This window comes from Indicator indicator, chromosome 2, assembly GCF_027791375.1.
Source record: "Indicator indicator isolate 239-I01 chromosome 2, UM_Iind_1.1, whole genome shotgun sequence".
Lineage (NCBI taxonomy): Eukaryota > Metazoa > Chordata > Aves > Piciformes > Indicatoridae > Indicator > Indicator indicator.
This window is the reverse complement of record NC_072011.1, coordinates 54399345-54417226: the sequence shown is the minus strand read 5'-3', so window position 1 is coordinate 54417226 and position 17882 is coordinate 54399345. Positions and strand designations below refer to the sequence as shown.

At 36.1% G+C, this 17882-nt stretch overlaps 1 protein-coding gene across 1 annotated transcript in view; it reads right to left on the bottom strand.

The window, feature by feature from the left end:
* The window catches only part of SPATA17 (spermatogenesis associated 17), a 93258-nt gene that overhangs the window by 21638 nt on the left and 53738 nt on the right, over positions 1 to 17882 (bottom strand). The window contains exons 7-9 of the mRNA XM_054399201.1: positions 14561 to 14764; positions 9266 to 9417; positions 244 to 379 (exon numbers count right to left, since the gene is read on the bottom strand). Coding sequence (XP_054255176.1) covers positions 244 to 379; positions 9266 to 9417; positions 14561 to 14764 — 492 coding nt within the window. The remainder of the gene's footprint in view (positions 1 to 243; positions 380 to 9265; positions 9418 to 14560; positions 14765 to 17882) is intronic.

The window sequence follows — 17882 nt, the reverse complement described above, 5'->3', positions numbered from 1 at the left end:
GTGGTGAATTTCTTCAAAATGAACTAACTGTGAAGAGAATCAAGGAAATCCAATATCACATCAGCTCTATGTGCATGATTTTATAACATGGTAGAGAGATTCCCACTGGATTCCATAACCTCTGGATCAGACCCAAACTCATTTAGTTCTACTACAATAGCAATTAATTTTTTTTAAAATTTTTTTTTTTTAAATTAGGATACACAAACAAACAAAACATTCTTTAATTTTGCAGTGACTTACCTTGTCAGCTACCCACTTCTTAGGCTGTACTTCTCGGAAGTGTTTAAATCCATAAGTTTCTTGGCCATATTTGCCTGCCCTAAGAATTGATGGCTCATACTTCTCATTTTTATGATATGAAGAAAATGGCAGAAATCTGAAATTCAAGAATATTTAAAAATCAGTTGTGCTTTACACTAGATGCCACAGGGTTGATATACATACAGCAATATATATCTCAAAGATGGCAGTGGCTATAAAGGTGACAATTACACATTCCTGCTATTTTCCACTATCTTCTTAATGTTCCCCTGCAGTATTTTGAGAGGATTACTGCAATTTCTGCCATAGCTGCTTTTAAATTAAATTTGGAGCAAAGAGATACAGAGTTCCAACAGAATAAAATAAAGGTTTTCTGTATGAAGATATAACTTGGTTCACTTGCATTATTAGATTATTACTTTGGCTGTATCTGTACTACCAGCTGGTGTGATGCGAAGACAGAATGAGCAGGGTTCAGTTTTGCTGGGATCTGCATGTTGCCACCTCAAGTCTTAGCAGGCAGTGCAGTCTGTGCCAGCTGTCAGTGGCACACATGCACCATGCACAAGCACAGAGTTCATTTCTGGAGGACTTGCATCTGCTTTACAAGTCATGTAGGCCATCAAACATAACCTCAACCTGATCATTCCATCAGGATGATGTTTCAAGCATGCCAGTAGTATAAGCATAAATCTAGGCAGATTTGCTCTGCCTTGCAAGAGATTTGATATCTCTTAACAAAAACTAAACAAGCCATAATCTCATTTATCAGAATAGAAATTTATACAAATACTACTGGTGACTTCCATGCACTGGCAGACTACAAAGCAAATCAATGATTTCTTCTGAATTCATAAATTTTGTACTTTACTCTCAAGTTATAATTATGTCCATATTAGCAAAATGTTGGAGACTGATTCTTTCACCTTTGGCCATACTTAATGGTGGATTCCCTGCTTACATTGAGCCACTGACCATTTACACTCCACCTACTCAGTTAGGGCATGGAAAAGGTTTCCAGGTGGAAGTTCCTAACTCTCATAGAGAACTACAGGTTTTCTGAGTAGGTTCCATAGCAAACCATGGGAAAGGTGAAAGACATTAAATATGTGTAAGAGACCACACAAAGATGTCTTAGCTGCATCTGAGTTTTCTAGGCAGCTGTAAGACTAAACAGGTACATTTTATTAGAAAGTAAAATCTTGTGAATTATTTTTACCATTTTTGGTATTCTGAAAAAAAAAACAACACAGATTCTTTATCTATGTGAAGGAAAAAATATACAGTTAAATTAGAAATAGATGCTTCATAAAATTAAAGCATAACTTTAACAGCCATGAGAACAGGATTGGTTAATTAAAACCTTTTTCCCAGTTGAAAGCTTTTCAGAACTGAGAGTCTCTGTAAGAGTTAGTCAAAGATGTTTTTTGTAAAGATGAGCATTAACATACTTTCTCAGCTGATGCAGACTCAGAAAATTATTTATTTGTACTAATGGATCCATCAGCAACTGTTTGAGTGTGGTATTTTTAAATTACATGTCTTGCTTTCAATTTCATAAAAAAAGAAACTATTTAAGAAATTTGCCAGCTATATCAATTTTGTTTCATCAAGTACCACAACATCATGTAAAGTTGGAGGAAGAAAAACACTGAGTTAGCAGACTTTTAAATTATACAGAGCTATAGTAGCATGTGTATACTCATGGGAAAGGACATTCTCACATAAGACAGATTATGGTACTTGTAATGCTAATTTGCACATGGGATGGACATCACACACACAAAAAAATTAATGTGGCCCCAGTGTCCCAGAGAATACATTGAAGGTGCTGTGAGCCGGCTGCTCCACTTGCAGTTTTTATCACTTCTGAATTGCATTTTAATAGTACATTTTTCTTTTGTTCAGACATGAAAGAAAATTGGCTTTCTCAAGGGACTGAAGAGCTGAGAAGACAAGGCTAGCAGATTAGGGATTTGCCTGTATATGCATAGAAGTTAGTTGAGCCATAGCATTCATCATTCAACATGAATACTATACCTGTAAAACCTATACACAAAATGGCCAAAAAATCTTGAGGAAAGTAGAAGATAAGGTAAATTATCACAGTTTTCCCTATGAAATTTCCTACATAGAGGTTTTGATTTTACTGTGAATCAGTAAATTATTGCCTTTTTGGCAAACCAACACTCAGAGTAATCTGTGTTCTACCACATTTGCTTCGCACAAACGTGATCTTCTGAATTCTACTGCCTATCTCCTTTAAGATCATTAACAGGACTATGTGTCACACACAGACAGGCTGCATTTAAAAAAAATTAAATCTACTGCAAAATATTGAGGAAGGACGTTGAACAGCAAGAAAGTATCAAAACTGAAGTGAAAGAACAGTAAAAATACAGTAGGGTATAATGGTATAAAGTAGTCTAAAGCAGAAACTTTCTTTTTTTTTTTCTTTTACTTCTATCTGTAGTTCTGATGTCAGAACCAGGTGGGCAGAACCTTATAGTGATAATGATCAAACTAGAAAGGATCATGTGCTTGGAAAGAATTTTTATTACTCTATGTGAAAAAAGTAATTTAAAAGAACATTAAAACATTTTTTTTTTGTGTTAAGCAGGGTAACCAAATTAATGGCAGTCATACAAAAGTCATTATACCCCCACAACCAATACTAATAGTAAAAAGCAATAGCACTGCATAACACTTCAGTAATGGTATTGTGTTCTGTAGCTCTGAACACCTGACACAGCTTTTCCCCAAATTAATGACAGCATGTGCTCTGAATGTGACAGAAAAGAGTGATGGAAGGAGAAGAAAATTAAAACCAGATAATAGTATGATGCCATATCAACTGCACAAGTTTAGACCTCCATAGTCTTTCTGCACAAAAGGTTTGCTCTCAGGATTCTTGCACCAGGCTTTCAGCATTTCCTTGTGATTTAAGTGTAAATTCAGACATTTTTAAATATGACAGAGAAAGAAGTAGCAGGATCAAAGAAGAACTAAATTCCATATTGATGTTATATTGTGCCATAAAATGTAGTCAGTATTAGCTGAGCCTTTCCAAAAGGTGATGATTTAATGTGAGGTGAACTTTCCCTAAGGAAATCCATTTAAAAATGAAAAATTATTTCATTTCACACACCACAAAAACTTGAATGAGAGATATGCCAAAGAATACATTCAAGACAGTGGGAAAGAGTTGGGAACAAAAATTGGAAACTATCAGGTACTTCAAATAGCAGTATTACACATACACAACCTGAGAGAGGACCAGGACCAAAGCTGGCAGTGACACTGGGAATAAAGGCAAGCGGCACTGCTGCCAGGACCACAACACAGTGAACCTAATTAGTATAAAAAGACCTAGAACGCTCAACTTGGTAGCCAGTCCTGGACATGACAGCTGCTAGTGGTGTGTATGTAAATTTCAAAAGATGCTCTAGATATTTGTGGTTAAAAAAAAAATTGTTGCTTCCAATCCCTTCACTCATTCTGTCTTGCACCTTCCTGCTATTAATTATTTAATCTTTCTAATCCTCCTTTTCCCTTACATTCTTATCTCCTCTATGTCTCCTTTATTCCTGCATTGCTGACCTTCCATTTATTCCCTCTATTCTGTCTCATTTATGGTTACATCTCTCACTATTGCAACAGGAGATGGAAGAGTCCTTTTAGATGGTGAAGGCTTTACAGTTGGATTGACTGAGATCATAGAAGCAGTAGAAGGTACAGAGCTTGTGTCTATGACAGTGTGCGAGGAGTGAGCAGCAGCATAAAAAGGAATGAGGATTTGTCCCAGTGCTATATGGCACCTACCAGTATTACCAATTCAGAGGCATTCATTTTTTTCTTGAATTTAAATGGGAGCAAAACCACCAGAGTGGTCCTTCAGCACTTTCTCTGGGCCACGAGGCAAAATCCCAGCAGTCTACCTATGCAAACATGCAATCCTGATACCAGAAATGCTTTAAACTTTACCTAGGCTTCTAAGAAAGAACTGACAGTAGATCTACTGCCAGACTGTCACACCTGCTGCTTTATCACAGCACAAGAAGAAATATTAAAACCAGAGAACTAGAGGAATATTCTGCTTAGATGGGTTTTCAAATTTTTGCACTTGTATATTTTTGTAATTTAGTAGTAAAAATACTACCAGTCTTAACTTTAGATGTGTGATAGTATTGTCAGATTTTTATCTGTAGTTCTATGTAATAGAAATTCAATTCCTTGTTGTCTTGGTCTAATTCAAATAAAACAGTTTTACCTCACTTTGAGTAAGACCATGAACAATTAGATCCACAGATTCTCTACTGGGAAGATGTGAATCTTCTATCTTTATTCTTTCTTCTTTAAATAGAACATGAAATTACTTTTAAGCCCTCAAATTTGGTTTATACCTGAAGTAATTTCTTCATCAGGTCTGACAGTATCAATCTTTTCACTTGGGGAACAAAGGAAGAAGCACATAGCAAAACAACAGCAGCAGTGTAGCCATTATTTAGGTTATAATGAGTTATATATTAAAATCAAAGTGTTATTTCCAAAAAAAGCAGAACATTTTACATAACCTATCTAGTCACATTACCTTTAGCACAGCATTTTTATCATAAAAACCTGCTTTGGGGTGCATTATTACAAATATTGTCTACAGTAATACACTAAATACATGCTTTTTCAATTATCTATCAACCACTTTATCCTAACATCAGTAAATCTAAGAGTCCTCTGACTGTTTTTGTTTAACCCCTGTCTGCAATAATATAAAATGGCAAAGAAAAGCATAGCCTAGTTCTCGTAGGAAGTAAAAGAGGTCTCTTCTGCAACAGATTCCGGAACTTCTTAATTATACACAGACTTATTATCTGCATCCCCAGTGTTATAAAGTACCAGAACTTCATTAGAAAAATTAAGATGGAAAAATGAAGGCACTACTTTGTAAATTTCCAGTGGAAATTAGCTGGAAGAAGCAGAGGAATACTGGATCAAAAGAGGGTAATCATGCTTAACTGTGCCCTAGAGCACCCGCATGTATAATACGATTTGCACAGTAACTACCTCTCCTATTACTGCTTGTTTGGAGTATTCTGTGTTAATGGGGTTAGCTAATTTAGTATTTTAACTTAAAAAGACTCTGCTGATTAATAAATGTTGCACACTGTGCTAGTAATTAAAATAAATGGAAGAGTTACAAATAGAAGTTGAATTGTTAAGAAAACATTATCTGAAAATATATGATAATCCCTGTTTATCATAATACAATAACAGTCCAGAAAATATGCACATTGCTGAAGTTGCAAAGCGTATGAAAAACTAAGCATCGTTTGAAAAAAGTTTACAGATGTGTTGCAATTGTAGGAAATAAAATGTAGTTGACATTTTTTACTGTGACCAAGTGAGAAATAAGGGAAGAGATTTTATAAATGTTGAAACTCAAAGATATTTTCAAAATTTTAAATCCTATTTAAAATAGGATTTAAATGCTTTTTAAATTTTATTACCATTAATACCAGGCAGTTTATAACACTGATGCTTTCCAAGTACCAAGATTATTGATGTCATCACCTTCTCTGTAAACATACCTTTCATGCACAGCACTGTGTAGCACAGAAGAACCTATGCTGGTGGCTCTAAAGGAAAGAGATATCTTGCTGAGAATAAGCCCATGAGGAGCTTGGTGCTGCAATGATCACTGAGCATGTTAGAAGCAGGATGTGCAAACATTTCACTCTACTGCACACAAGTGAATTAGCATGTTCAGGACCAGCTTGGCTATCTCCAGCATGGTACTGAGCACAGACACAGCCAGAAGCTGAGATGACTTTGCCTGGTGTCACACCAGACTACCATAAATCAGGAGATTTCAGCCCATTGCTGGTTTAGCACTATTCTGTCACCACGCTGCACCAGATTCCGATGCATGTTGACTTTAGAGATGTTTAGAAGTGTACTTTGAAGCATGAAGCATATTACACATGACAGATTTCTGTAATGAAAATATTTTACATTTTTGTTCTCTGGGAAATCAGGCCAGCATGCAGCTCCATGCAACTGAGTAAAGAACTTTTCATGCTTAGTGATCTAAATCTGCTGGATCCAGCAGTTGTTGTCTCAAACTAGACACTAGTTTATTAACTGGCCATCCCAAAGGAGCCCAAATGTCATTCCTACTCAAGTGGAGGGGGAAAGCACTTCATTTGTATGAAAAATAGCACAATAAGGCAGTAGTGGCTTCAATTACACAAGAAAAAAGAATCGTTATTATTAGGCTAGATTACCCAGTTGCTCTCTCATTACAAAATGGTAAGTTCCAGCAGTTGCTTTAAGTAAGCTCAACATTCTCTCTTGCTTTAATTTGTACTGCTTTTGCCTGCCTCAAACTCTCCCACAGCTTATTCAGTTATTTCTGCATTTTACCAGCAGCAAAAACTTTCTGGGAGCTTGAAACACTTAGAGCAAGCATGTTATCACTTTAAAGAACCCTGAAAATGAGAAGTAGACAGGAATTCTGTGTTGTTGGAAATTGCAGGTATGCACCAACAATTTTTCTGTCTTAAGAGATACCACACAATACTCACTCTGGAAATGCACAGAACAAGAATTCAGTTTGTCATTTTATGCAAACACAAGCTTTCTCAACAATTGCCACACGCTTCTGCTGTTCATTCTCTCCTTATTTTCTAAAACAGAAGACTAATCAGCAAAGGAAGCACTACAAGGAAGAAATACAGTCCCAAAGTACACAATTACATAGAAAGAGACAGAAATTTGTCAATTCATAATAGACACTGCTAAGGAAAAAAACTACTGTAGAATCTGAGTAACCCTTTGTTGACTCTTCCCAGGAGACCAGCATCCCATATAGCAGGTGCAGCCTTACGAGTGAGCGTTAGTCCTGATGATGACCTGCAACTCCGTCATCACCTTTTCAAGGTTACAGATGTGACCCTTGCATGGTTGGTTGAATATGAAGCACAAACGGAATGATCACAGCCTGAAAATGTATAATGCACTATGCATTCCGTGTGCATGAAGCTGAGAATCATTGGTGTTAGGACATTGCTTCTGTGCATTAAGTGTGGCACTAAATGCTTCCTTATCCATAAAGTAAATAAAGACCCCATATCAATTAATATCCATCAAAGCTGGAGACTCCAAATTTAGACTGTACAAGACCAAAGCTTCACAATTCACTCATGGAACAGAGTCGGTGAAATATTTATTACCACATCTGACCTTCTGAAATTGTTGATACAGTGATGTCTGGGGTAAACCTCACCAAATAGAGACTGGGCAATATCGTCATGCCTATAAATGAAGGACATCATCCATCTTGCCTGGAATGCATCAGCCAAAACTCATTCAGTGAAAACTACACATTAAATGAATGACAGAACACTGTTACCTAGTGGCTTTGTTGAATTTTTTTGGTGTTTTGGGTTTTTTTTCCTAATTTCACTGGCAGAATTTAAAAATAAGATTTAAGCTGAGATGTGGAAGTTAATCTGCTTCTCCCTTGGCTCCATAAATGAAAAATACAGGCAGGAACAGAAAACTGGATTAAATTTTTGCTTGTAAATTACCTCAAACTCAGCTATGTTTTGGCATGAAAGGAATAAAAAGTCCTATATCCTATTTTTGGCACCAAATATAAAAAATAACATTGCCTAAGAGTGGAAAAGTAATCAAATTAAGAGACATTTTTCTTTCAAAATAATTTGTGAGTAGAATTCCCATTTAGAGCCACTGCTAATACTAAATCAGGAAAAATGCAAGGAAAACAATAAAAACACAAAAGCCAAGGCATGCAAATGCAATTGATTCTGGCATTCTTAAGTCCCAGTCCTGAAGCTGACACATGGCAACATGGTGTTGAAAGAAAGCCTTGAAAGAGATCAAAGATAGCAAAGCATCATGTCCTAGAGAATAAGTGGATCACAGGCGGCTCATGAGGAAAAGGGATTCCTTTCTGCTCTAAATTCTGGTACGAAAGTGTAAAAGGATTGCCAAGAGCAGTGAATTCAAGAGAAATGTTGACTAAACCCCATATTTTTTCTAGTTACCTACAAAGCCTGAGCAAGTAACTTAACAGGCTTTTATTATGATTGGACAAAAGAGCTCCATTATGATAAGAAAAGAATTGGAAATATTTTGGCAATAGCTTTAAATCTTTTAGGACAGAAGCCTTAAATCTTTTGGGATGGATTATGTCTGTATTTGGGATTGTATGAAAAACAACTGGCCTGTCTGACACTATTACAGATGCTATGGCTTAGGAAACCAAACTGCTTCAAAGATAATTACAGTTTTTGCATCGTGTTCTAACATGTGCGACATATGCTCCCTTCCCTTCCAAGTGAGCTTTGGTAGTCTTCTGGGAGAGAAAGCAAATCTCATTGGCATGCAACACCATTTTTTCCTCCCATAGTCTGTAAGGGCCCTGAATACGAAGACTGAAACAGTAATTTTTACTTGGCAAGGTACATGTGGCAGAACAAAATTTGCATTTGTTTTCTAAAACACAAGGAAAAATTTCTTTATTTTAAGGGGCACAGGCTGCCCAGAGAGGTTGTGGAGTCTCCTTCTCTGGAGACTTTCAAAACCTGCCTGGACAGGTTCCTGTGTAGCCAGATCTAGGTGAATCTTTAGCAGGGTGGTTGAACTAGATGATCTCTGGAGGTCCTTTCCAACCCCTACCATTCTGTGATTCTTCGATTCTTATTTCCTGTGGAGCCCATCTGTTGCATCACATCATTATTACAAGTTCCTCTACAGATTCATAGATATGGATGGCACATGTCACACAATTACAAGATAGGGTCTCTGCCCTGAATAGTTTATAATCTAAGGACACAAAATCTGGAAGTATGCACATAGAACATTTGCTAGTAAGCTGTCAGGTTTGACATTTCATTTTGTCAGGCATGAAAAGGTTTCTGAAAGCAACGGAATAAGGAAAACATTTTCATAACAACATAAAACCCCTCAAAGAACTTACTCATTGTCATGTATACCATTTATCCATTTCTCTCTTTTCATGTCCTCCCTGGCCTTCTCTAGTGGCAAATGGACTGATGCTGCCACTCGCAAGGTTGGTTCCAAAGGCTTGTAGCGCTGCTGTAGCACTTCAGCGGTATTACGGAAAGGCCCCTGAAAGGTATATGAGTTTTATCGAGGGGTTATGCCACTTCTCTTTCCTTCTTTTATTCCTGATACATCACTGATGAAAGAGGACACAGGGAAGTGTAGCAAGACTTTTCTTGCAAAATAATTGAAGTAGTTCATTCTGATAGAGAGTTACGAATAACACGAAGGTTGATAGCATGCTCTAAAGATCCAAAGAGAGAATGAGAAATGTGCACTCCACATTTAACTGCTAATAAATATTTATTATTGTAAAACAATATGTTGTTAGAACTGATTATGTTTTTTCCATATTAAAAAAAATGGTGATAAAATCTGGTACACCAGTATTAGCTGCATCTAGATTCTGCTTAAGCAGAAAGCTCAAGTCTTTTCCTCTTCATAGGATAAATAATGTTTCACCTTAAAGAGCATGCTCTTTTCAATTTAATTACGAAGCTATCTGGAAGAGAACTTAATATATAATTTAAGATACAATTCTTATAATACAATTCAAACTAATGACTACAATAATACAGTCTATAAGCCATTTTTTAAAAGTCTAAATCCACATTAGTTTCATTATTCTTAAAAAAATGAAAGCTCATAGTTCTTTCACAAGCCTCTCTCTATATGCACATATATATCCTACCTCCTCCTTTCCCCAGATTATATTGTTTAATAACTGATCATTTCATCATCTACCATTTAACAACACAGATAAATAGCAGCAGGAAGTCCTTTCCTGCACTGTCAACATGATATATCCTGTGTCTTGCTTTTAATACTAACCAGTAAAAACTTACCTGGAGTGTAATTAGTGCCGTATTACACTCAGGACAGTTTAGCGGCAACTAAACTGGGGTTTAGAAGTGCTACTAATTATTTTTATTTTATTTTCATCATTGTTGATCCTGCAATGAACTAGTGAAACCTTCTGAAACGATGAAGAGACAAAGAATCCTAATCACAGCCTTTATTCTTAAAGACACCCTTCTTTAAATAGGTTATCACTAACAAGTCACAGCTGGAGTTACTGCAAGCACTGAGTGAAGACTGTGAGGCTAATAAAAAGAAATGATTCACGCCTCATTTATGTTCACTTATGTTTTACATTAATAGAAACCAATAATAGGAACCAGTTACCATAAAAGTCATGGACCGTAAATAACACAAATGGCAAATAAGTATCATCTAGTACTTTTCACAGCTGGACAGGAGGATTGCTATATTTGAAAGTAGTTAATGGGTTTTTATTGGAACTTTACTTTTTAAAGGCACAGCATTAAGGTTTGGTGATCTTTTTAAAGGTCCTAGTAAGCAAGTGAGCATAACATTTACACTTCTCTCAGATATTTTCTTGTTTCTACTTTCAAAGTCTGTATAAAAAACATATATTCATTTGCTATGGACACAATAAGTCTTTAAAAGCAAAATGAAGAGTGTTATCAACTGTGAAAGTATAACTAATACTAGAATAGTTCATTAAAACTAGTATGCAATATTCTAGTAACATATAATCTGATGACCAAGTTGTTTAAAATATTTAAAATTTATAACAAAACCTGAATATTCTGCACTGTAAGATGTCTGCATGAAGTGGATATACAGAGCAAAGAAGAAAGAAGTGTACTATTGGCAGTCTGTTTTCAATGGTGCCCTGTGATAGGATGAGGAGTAACAAGTACAAACTGGAATAGTGGAAGTTCCACCTCAATATGAGGAAAACCTTCTTCAGTGCGAGGTTGCCAGAGCACTGGGACAAGCTGCCCAGACAGGTTGTGGAGCCTCCTTCTCTATAGACTTTCGAGACCCATCTGGATGTCTTCCTGTGTGACCTGCCCTAGGTGATCCTGCTTTGTCATGGTGGTTGGACTCAAATGATCTCCAGAGGCCCCCTCCAACTCCAACCATTCCATGATTCTATGTTTACTGTTGCATTTTAATAGCAATAACCACCTAAGAAATATATCTAAGATGACAAGGCCTCTATAAATTGCATTTATTTATTTACATTTTACAAGATTGTCATTAAGATTTGTGGAGTCTGTGGTAGAAATGTTCCTTGCAAATGTTTTCAAATTGGCAGTGCTTGGGAGACTTTCAGGCATCCTGCTTCAAAAGGGGAATCTTCCTGGGGAGGTCAGGCTATGAAAGGAAGGGAAGGAGTCAACCAACTGTTTTCACCCTGAAAGCAACTCACACAACTGTGTTCTATGCTTGGAATCTGTACTGCATAGAATAAATCTTCTCACTACCTATTGGTCTGCCAAATAAAGGTTAGCAGATCAGCCTTCTTACTACTTTACCATAAAATCAGAAACTCATGATAAAAATTATGACCTATATGAAATCATACGTTCTTCACTGCCCCCATTCCAGGAGACCTAACAGCATGCAAGAAATAGTCTAAAAATGGCAACATGCTTTCTGTTATTAATGCCTTTTAATGAACAGATGACTAATTTTAGCATTATCTGTGCCTCCATCAAACTGTAATTCTACTTAATTCAGTAATAAAAATGATAGATCTAACTGATGTATAAGCATCATTAAAAGTTTTCTTTTAAATTCATTACCTTACACACAGAGAGCTTACCCATAAAATTATCTTTTTTCTTTAAATAAAGCTGATAGATAGATAGATAGATAGATAGATAGATAGATAGATAGATAGATGATTGATAGATAGATAGATGATAGATGATAGCTAGATAATAGATGATAGCTAGCTAGCTAGATAGATGATAGATAATTTTTGTTCTTTTAAACAAATATAATTGAAATTCTCGTGCAAAATATCCAACTTTATGGGCAATAAAAATTTTAGGCTCCTGAAAGAATAGCAAACCCACAAGTGACTCAGATAATAGGAAAAGAAGCTTGGTGCCAAACAAGTGTTGCCATAGAGAACTAGGACACAAGTGTATCTAGTAATTAAATTTCTTATTCTCACTCCAAGCAACTTTCAGGATGATGTGTTCTGATGGGTTTTCATTTCCAGCTGTTTCATCAGCTCAAGCCAGTGTCCTTTTCCTAGACATACAACCCTAAATTGTCAAAAGTGTTGTGCAGGGATTTAGCCGTGTGACTCCCATTAACATCAATAAGAGTCGCGCAGCTAAATCCACGCGCTGTGCTTTGAAAATTTACCCCACAGTGTATGTCCCAGGGTGCTGAAAGGATTAAAGTATTATATAGCAAATTCCCTCTTTGAGGTGCAGAAAATAAACAGAACTCTTCTGGTGTGTTCTAAAAGGCTATCTGTGCATGACTGCTGTGTGTGCCTCTGAACTTAGAAAGGTCTATAAAATATTCCAAATCCAAACAGAAGCTTGTAAGATACTTCATATAAAGTAAAGTGGCTTTGCAAGAGCAACTTAGCGATTGAAAAAACTCTGGATTCCCTCTTTATTTAAAAGCATGGTTCCTGTACCATATTCAATTGGCAAAATCTACCCCTCTCTCCTGAGAGACATTGCATTCACTCACGTCCAACTGAAGGACTTTTGCTCCCAGAAGGTAAAGCTAAAATGTCATATTTATCTTGGCTCCAAAATCCCTCATCACCCAAACTGTTGGCTCACACTTTGTCTCAGTTCTAATGTAAGTCAAGACAGGGAGAACATAAGGAGGGAAGGACAAAGGTGGAGAACTGCCTTGCAGTTGATCTTTACTGTTATGAGCAGTGTGGATCTCTGTGTAGCTCCAGAGGTCTGCAGGTTCTTCTTGTTCTCTAACTCAATTGTCTTTGCCTTCATGTCCCACCAATGATACGGGTTTGTCCTGCTATAAACAAGTCAGTCATGACATGAAGGTGAGAAAAGCCACTTCTCTGTGTTAGCCAATATGCCCATGGTTGTCCCCACTGAAGAGCAACGTGGAAGCAATCAATAAACCACAGGCAAATTGTGGCAGATAGCATGTGTAAACATAGGTTGAACCTTGCAGTCGATCCAGCTTAAGACTGTGTTCAGACCACCTCTACAAGGGGCTGTAATAATATGTTGAAAATAATTGTATCACTTCCAAGGTGTAGCATACCAATAAAATATCCTACACATTGTTTACTGGTCATAGCTGTTGTATAAATCCTGCAGCTAAAGGATAGCTGAGGGTTACTGAGAAGGATTAATTTAGAAGTGTTGTCTTTCTAAACAAAACATGGATGAGAACATTAAATATAGGGTGGAATACAAATAAAATTAAAATGGTAAGAGGTTCTGAAGACATTGTGTTCACTCAAAGCCACGGTGGTATTGAAAGCATATGTCTGAAGTAAGCAGAAGGTTCATTAGATTGGACAAAGTGAAAAATTCTTCAGAAGAGAGGGAAAGACAGAATACTTCCATCCCCAAAGTAACTGTATTAGGCATTCACTGGCAAAAGCTACATGTCATTGTATTGCCATCCAGTGAGTAGCACAAAGGTCTCAAAAGCCTGTCTGCTCTGTATATTTGCCACACTCCCAGCAGATTTTGACAATAAGGTGGCAAAAGTTGTTTTGTCATCTTGTGGGATGCCCATGCTGATGCATTATCTCAGAGATCTCCACTGCTTTATAGAAGAGACAAATAAAGCTATCTGCAACATACGTTGACATCAACTGAAATTGGAATTGAGACCATGGCAGTTAAGAATGGGAGCTGGGCAACTTGGTTGTGATGTAGAGATTTTTGTAATTATAGCTGACACACAACTAGTGGACACAAAAGAGCAGGAATTGTTCTCTATTGAGAGGATGTCTCATGGCCTTCATATGGACAACAACTGCAAAATTAGGAAAAAGCTATCACAATGGCTTAATTTGTCTGATTACCTTTAATTTTTCCTATTTTTAATTCATTTTTAATTGGAAGGTAAAATTTCTACCTCTGATAAATTCTAATGTAGATACTCAATTATATCAGATCTTCACTTTGAAATACTGGAAATAATGGTGTGGAGTTTTTTTCCTAAGGGACATATGTAAAGTCTAAAGAATCATATTCTCCTGTTTTTACATACCACCTAGGTTTCTTTTTCTTTAAGACAAATCAATTTCAGACACTTTATATCCTGAAATGCAAGCATTAGATCTATACATAAAATTTATACAACGAACAAAATGGAGATATTCTGCGATAACCTATGATAAAATACATGAACAAAAGCTGTTAGAAAATGTTACCTGAGGTTTCTGCCTGCCAATAAGTGGCAAAGACTGTTCTGTGAAGAAAGAAGGAGGCCTTCTGCAAGTTGGCCAGTCACGGAGTTCATAAGCAGAGTGACTCTTTATTTGCTGCCCTCTGTGGCTTAAAGGCTTTGAGCTCCGTAAGAGCAGTTCCATGGGATCTGGGAATTTTCTGAATGGTGAGTTGTAGATGCCTGCAATCTGAGCAGAAGCTGGGGTTATCTTTAACTTAACTGACTTACAACTCATTCTTGCATTTATTCTATAAATCAAACCAATTTAAAAAAGCTATGTAACAAACAGCTCTACACAAAGTTTCTGACAACTACTGGCATGGGACAGATCTATAGTTTAAACACATCTCTGCACTGCAATACAGTTACAAGAGGGTGTAAATAGGATAATGTAAGGTGCCATCTGTGTTTTGGTCCTTCAGATGGGAGTAATTTTCCTTTTATGGAAGGAAGAACTTTCTGCATCTCATACATGTATTTTTTCAGTCACATTCAATCTTACATTTTTCATAACAGTAGTCAAAGAAACGTGCCGGTTTTCCCCTAAAAATAACTAAAAGTGTACAAATTTGCATCTAGTTTTAAAAGCAAACTATATAGTTGTTTTGAAATCTAAAGTTTAATTTCAATTCCAATTTAAATCCCTACATACAATAGGAACAAAAATATAATACCTATTATTTCCAAACATACACTCAAAGAGTAAAATAAATGCTTATGCAAGGGAATCTTGTATTTCTTGTCCCTTTAAAGACTGTGATAGCTGACTCACAATGTGGATGAAGACATTGGCAACTGCAGCATTTTTAAAAGTAAAACTGAGAGGTTAAGCAGAAGTTGCAGAAAATTTATCGAATATCAAACCCACTAACCGTTTTTTTCCAACAAAATGTTCACATTAAATACCTACAACTATTCAAAAGTATTTAGTTTTAACAGTATAAAACTCGTGAAAAAGAAAAACATTAGAACAAAAATTTGTACATCATTAATTGCATCACTAGTGTGACCTAATGTAACAAGAATTCATACAGACATACATTAGAAATTCTGATGTAGTAATATACATCGTTAGCAATCTGTTGTTATCTAGGAAGTCAAAATTATGCGACAGATTGTTCCCAAATCATTCCCATAAATGTATGGATTTTATCAATTGTATATAAACAATTCTCAAATAGACATATGTGAGTTTCTTGAATTAATTACAAACTATTAAACAAGAGAGTCCCTATAGCACATTGCACAAAGCCACTACATTTCCCCTAAAACAGAATATATATGCTTAAAATAGACCTGGCAAAAATTAAAGATACGGAGTTGCTTTAAGGATAATTATATTTTCTACAACTCAGAATATTCTTAAGACTTTTAAAGTGGGTTTTCTCAGTTAAAAAATATTGTCCTTTGCTTTTATCATAATTTTAGGTGTTGAATAAAAGCAGTAGGATAAGAAAGCAATTTCATGACATGGGGATAGGAAAGGAAAAGTGTAAATGCTTAAAATATTGCATTTCTTCTTTGGGACACTTCTGAAGACTCATGAAAGTAGAGCATCAACCTCCTCATAAAGTATAAATCTCCTGGGGCTGAGAGGTTTGAACACTCCCCAATTAGCTTTAATGCATTTTTCATTAATATATCCTACCAGGAAGTTCCATTTTCTTGTGCCAAAACAGTTAAACAAAGCCCAGGCAAAATATTATTTAATGGGCAAAAAATAATCCAGAGATAGTAGCTTATTCAAAATATTGTTAGGCTATTCAAGATGTTATGGGTTGTATTCTTCAATTCTGTAAATGATCTGGTTCTAACAACAATTTATTTTGGCCTTCTGTTACATGTTCCCATCTTAGTGCAAACTCTGTAACCTATTCCACTACACTATTGGTCCAAAAGAGTAATGGGATAGAGAACATGAGTAGATGTAAGTGGTAGAAACATTTGCATGTCCAACAAACACTGGTTGTTTCTTCAGCTCTTTAGGATGCCAAACTAAAATGGCAGTGATCCATGCTTCAAATAGCAGGCAAGCAGAATCACTGGAGTGAATGCAAAATAGCAGGTCCATCTGTATGCTCTGTAAAACCCAGCTGCATCTTAAATGTCTGGCTCTTACTCACATAAACTTCTCATAAAGTCAGAGACTCTCCTAATGCTCTTATTATTTTTATAGTACTGTTCTAATTACAATTTTTTTTATCAGCCCAGTTTTTATCAGTACAGTTTTGCTTGTGAACATTCAGTGCTCTGCCCTGTAAATGTTACATAAACACAAGTTCCATATGCTGTCTTGGGCTTTATTGCATTGATCTACAATTATCAAATGCATTTCTGCTATATTCTTGTTACACGAATTCTCTCAAATATAAAATGCTGCAATTAAGGTCTTCCTTGCAAATTAGATCCAATGCTGGAGACATACAAACTGTCTCTATGCTACAGTCATGGTTGTTCATTCACTAGTCCTACCGCAGCTATTGCATCTGCCTACATTCTGATCAACAAATTTCTGCTTTCACTTTGATGATGGCAGTAAAATAGATTGTGATTGCCTGCTACTGTTTTTTATTTATTTATTTATTTAACTGCTCACTGTATTGTTACTTCATTCTTCCACCTGTTGTATCCTACCTAGTGTGGAGACTGTGTCCTAGCTATACCATGAGTCTGCAGAGATCCCCAGCTAGTGGGAGAGATACAGCTCTCTCAAAGTATGTATGAGACATATTTTACTATATCTTTGCTATATTTAAACTATAGTGTCACTGAAAACGTAAATGCTTTCCAGAAGATAAATATCTCCATGTCTATCACTGAGAATCAAGATGACCCTCTTGTGCCCCACTGTGGCACAAGAACGACTCTCTGAACCTGGCAAGCATGGATTTGTTGATCAGGAGCAAATTCTGATTAGGGATGCACTTGCCTAAAATTTACACTGTTTTTTAAGCCCAGCTTTTAAAAAAGAAAATAAAAAACAGTGATGAGCAAATTGCATAGGAAACATTAACGAAAAAATTTTCAATCTACAAAGCACAGGTTTGAGAGGTTTGGGAATTTGTTTCCCCACAGTATAAAAATACATCATCTTACATAATTTAAATACTCTTTAATACTCTTCTTTTTTTCTGTTTTGGTCTGCTTTGATTTGGTTTGTTTCTGTGTAGAATTACAAGCATGTGCTTTCTGGGCTCTAAGAAATGGCATTGCTTCTCTTAATCATACTTGGAGCTGGTATAAATGGTTCCACAAATATAATGACTTTCTGAAACTGCATTTTGCAATCTACAGTAGAGATACTA